Source organism: Channa argus, chromosome 10, assembly GCF_033026475.1.
Source record: "Channa argus isolate prfri chromosome 10, Channa argus male v1.0, whole genome shotgun sequence".
Lineage (NCBI taxonomy): Eukaryota > Metazoa > Chordata > Actinopteri > Anabantiformes > Channidae > Channa > Channa argus.
In genome coordinates, this window is record NC_090206.1 from 1,761,530 (window position 1) to 1,764,751 (window position 3,222).

The following is a 3,222-nucleotide window of genomic DNA, read 5'->3' on the forward strand; positions in this document are numbered from 1 at the left end:
TATCTCTAAAACAGTTTCAGTTTATAGAAAAAAGCTCTCTTACTCTTCTATTATAGTGCATGAGATCTTATTAAGAACAACACTGCAGATTGGAGAAAATAAAATAGGAGTTTTGGTCAGTTAGGTTTCATAAAACCCAATTTTCTTGCTTTCTACTCACAGTGTCTGTGCTCACTGCTTTCTCTGTTGTTTTATCCAAAAATGGAGCCAGTTTAGTAGCAGTGAGGTTAGTTTACTTGTGCTGTCCACTGCATCCTTTGTCCTGATTGGATACAGTTGCAGCATGTCTCTGGAGACTAGTGTCCACAGTTAAATTGTGTTTTAAACATGGACGGGTATTAATGAAAAGTTTAAGAGCATCTACACTTGAATATCTAGAAAAACTGGTATTTGTGGAGATTTTTTTGTAAAAGGTACTTTAAACTTTTTGATGCTTTATCAGTAATTTATATTGTTGCAGATAAATGATAAACATGTAGTTTGTGCTTTGGAATTTATTTATTTTTTACATTTTAATGGAAACATACAATAATGTCTGCATCATTATGTGAGAAAAATCCAGTAAATAGAAAACACCAATACAGTAGGTCTACCACCAATGATATGCAATATTTGCAACAACACAAAGTGAAGATCAAGTAAAGTATGTCAAAGTAATTAATGTGTGAAATCATATAAGCCCAAATGATTCAGATACAGCTACAATTACCAGAGTCCAAAAATACATCAATTGTGTAAACACAGTATAACATACTGGTGTTGTATATTGATACAGTGGTAAAGGAGAGCGTATGGAAATCCACCTGAATATGTTTGTTCTGATGTGTAAATTGTAAATTTTCAAATGTAGGTGTAAAATAGCAAACTAAAAGGATATGCTTTCTCTATTTAATTTACTTTTGCTATCTAGACTATGCATTAAGGTCAATTACTAAGCAATTTTTAAACATAAGATTAAAACATGCCCATTAAGATCAAAGAAATTGTTATTGGATGTAGGTTATCTCATTGTATTGAGATTAAAAAGGATTTTGGAGGATTGCTGTAAACTCCATTGTGCTTTACACAACACAGAATTCCAGATTTTGACAGTTGCTTTTTTAACATGAGTTGTGATTTTGGTTGTTTAAGTTAGTATTTTGGTGGTGATGGGAGGCATGGTTGTGGTAGTAAGAATACTTTTTTAGTTGTTGAAGTGGACATTATGGAGTTGTCTTAATGATAGTGGTCATTATGGTAGTATGGATCACAGTTGTACTATGTGTCATAGTCGAAGTAAGATTCCTTACAGGGACCCTCACCAGGTCAGCTATTTTTACTTGTGCTAGTGGCAACTGTTTCCGTTAGCTGTTGCAGCTGTGGGCCAGTCACAGCGGTCGAGGCTTTCTATGAAGATCAAACCTGCTGGGCAGTCTCTGAGGTAGGTCAGCCCATTGGAACAGGTGTAAAAAGTATAGGGGTTCTTTGGGTTGGTGTAGTCCCCATCACACTTTCCTTTGCAGAACTCATCAACGGGACCAGGAGTTGTGGTTTTGGTAGTTGTTTTGGGTGTTGTGAAACATGGGGTTCTGGGCCCGTCACAGCGGTCGAGGCATTGTCTGAAGATCAAACCTGCTGGGCAGTCTCTGAGGTAGGTCAGCCCATTGGAACAGGTGTAAAAAGTATAGGGGTTCTTTGGGTTGGTGTAGTCCCCATCTGCCTTTCCATTACAGAACTGATCAATGGGCACAGCCGAAGCTGAAAGATAAAACACGAGTTTTCAGTCACTGTAATTTGCTTTTGAATTTACTCAGATTCTCTATTCCAATCATTGCTGACTGTAAGACATTATTTATAGTTCAATGTTAATTATGATTATGACATGTGTGTTAGAAACTTACCCAAGACAGCGATGATCAAACAGAGACCTTCAAAGTCAGACAGACTTGGTCAGTATTACATTGAAAACAAACTACAACAATAGATAAATGTAAGCAATTTTGGAGTTAAACATAATAACATCAGATAAATTCAGGCACAGTAATGAATCTGTGCAGAAACAATGTCTAATTTGCACTGTTAGACTGGAATTTGTTCCTCGGTTTAACAGGTTCATTGTCCAAAAATTCCTTAAAAATCTCGTCAGTTTTACTGAAACATCTCAGTTTCTCCATTATCCTTCACTTTAAATTTTTAGGGCAATCAGCTGCTTCCTTTTTTAAAATCAAATCAGCTTGTCCAGGTTAATAGAAAACAAAAATCTATTTATCTTTACTGTGTTAGGATGGGGACAGGAATCTCAGATATGAAAGACTAATTATGTACAACTGAGACCACTAGAGATACCTGTGATGAGAACAGTTTTGTGGGTTTACATGAACCAAACACTTTTAGAAAACATGTACTCGAGCAGTGTGTCTTACCTGCAGTCAGAATTAGCCTGCACATGTTTTTACTATGTGGGGAAAATGGAAAGAAAACATATGAACAATCAAAAGGCAGATTGATGTTTAACAATTCATTGATGGTGCCAAGCAACAAATCTGCTTTAAGTCTAAAAAAGTTCACCACATGGTTCTATAACATATTACACCACATTAAACATCACACTAATCATTCTCATTAAATCAGATACGACAGAATAAATAAATAAATAACAATAAAATTATTGAAATAAAGACAAAAACCAGTCCAGTACCTGTTGGTTCAACCAGACCTAAAAGATGGTAAAAAGGGTTTGACAGTTAGAGTAGGTACAGCAGTGTACAGCAAAACAAGTATAATGTCTGTGAGGGTGAAATGAAAAAAATCTGATACTTACACAGACAAAGGTGAAAGAAGCAAATATTGTCTCTCAGTTGCAACTGATGGATGACTGACAGAATGTCTGGTGTTTATATTGGTGCAGCTGAAAGGGTGTAGCACTGGGTGGGGGTAATTCTGGAATGTCCTACGCAATTACACATGAATGCGAACAGGGAAGTCATTTCAGTGTTATTGACCTTGAAATCAATTTTTCTGATGTTTGTGGCTTTTTCACTCTTATTGTTATTAAATGATTTGATATTCACCTATTTTTATGTATATTTTTAGTGAACAGTATCATCGTAAAAACCTGGAGAAAATAAAACTGAAATAGCATAAAAAAGCTTTTACACTCAGCTGAAGTAGAAAAGTTGCTTAAGCATGTGGCTTAAATTTACAATGCAGAGACAATGTGGACCAAAACAGATTATTGTGCAC

The 3,222-nt window shown here is 35.6% G+C and overlaps 1 protein-coding gene across 1 annotated transcript; it reads right to left on the reverse strand.

Moving 5' to 3' along the window:
* Window positions 1–479: 479 nt before the first annotated feature.
* Window positions 480–2,858, reverse strand: LOC137134600 (chondroitin proteoglycan-2-like). The gene is made up of 5 exons (XM_067519542.1): window positions 2,801–2,858; window positions 2,678–2,695; window positions 2,403–2,434; window positions 1,881–1,907; window positions 480–1,737 (listed from the first exon to the last, which is right to left on the reverse strand). The coding sequence occupies exons 3-5, from the start codon at window positions 2,425–2,427 to the stop codon at window positions 1,325–1,327; spliced, it is 465 nt and encodes a 154-aa protein (XP_067375643.1). The 5' UTR covers window positions 2,428–2,434; window positions 2,678–2,695; window positions 2,801–2,858; the 3' UTR covers window positions 480–1,324.
* Window positions 2,859–3,222: the final 364 nt, after the last annotated feature.

Excerpts from the sequence above, each read along its gene's own strand:
- LOC137134600 (XM_067519542.1), bottom strand. The coding sequence starts at position 2,427 with ATGTGCAGGCTAATTCTGACTGCAG. Across the intron at positions 1,908-2,402 it reads CAGGCTAATTCTGACTGCAG|GTCTCTGTTTGATCATCGCT; the intron begins GTAAGACACACT and ends CTGACTTTGAAG. Across the intron at positions 1,738-1,880 it reads TTTGATCATCGCTGTCTTGG|CTTCGGCTGTGCCCATTGAT; the intron begins GTAAGTTTCTAA and ends TTTATCTTTCAG.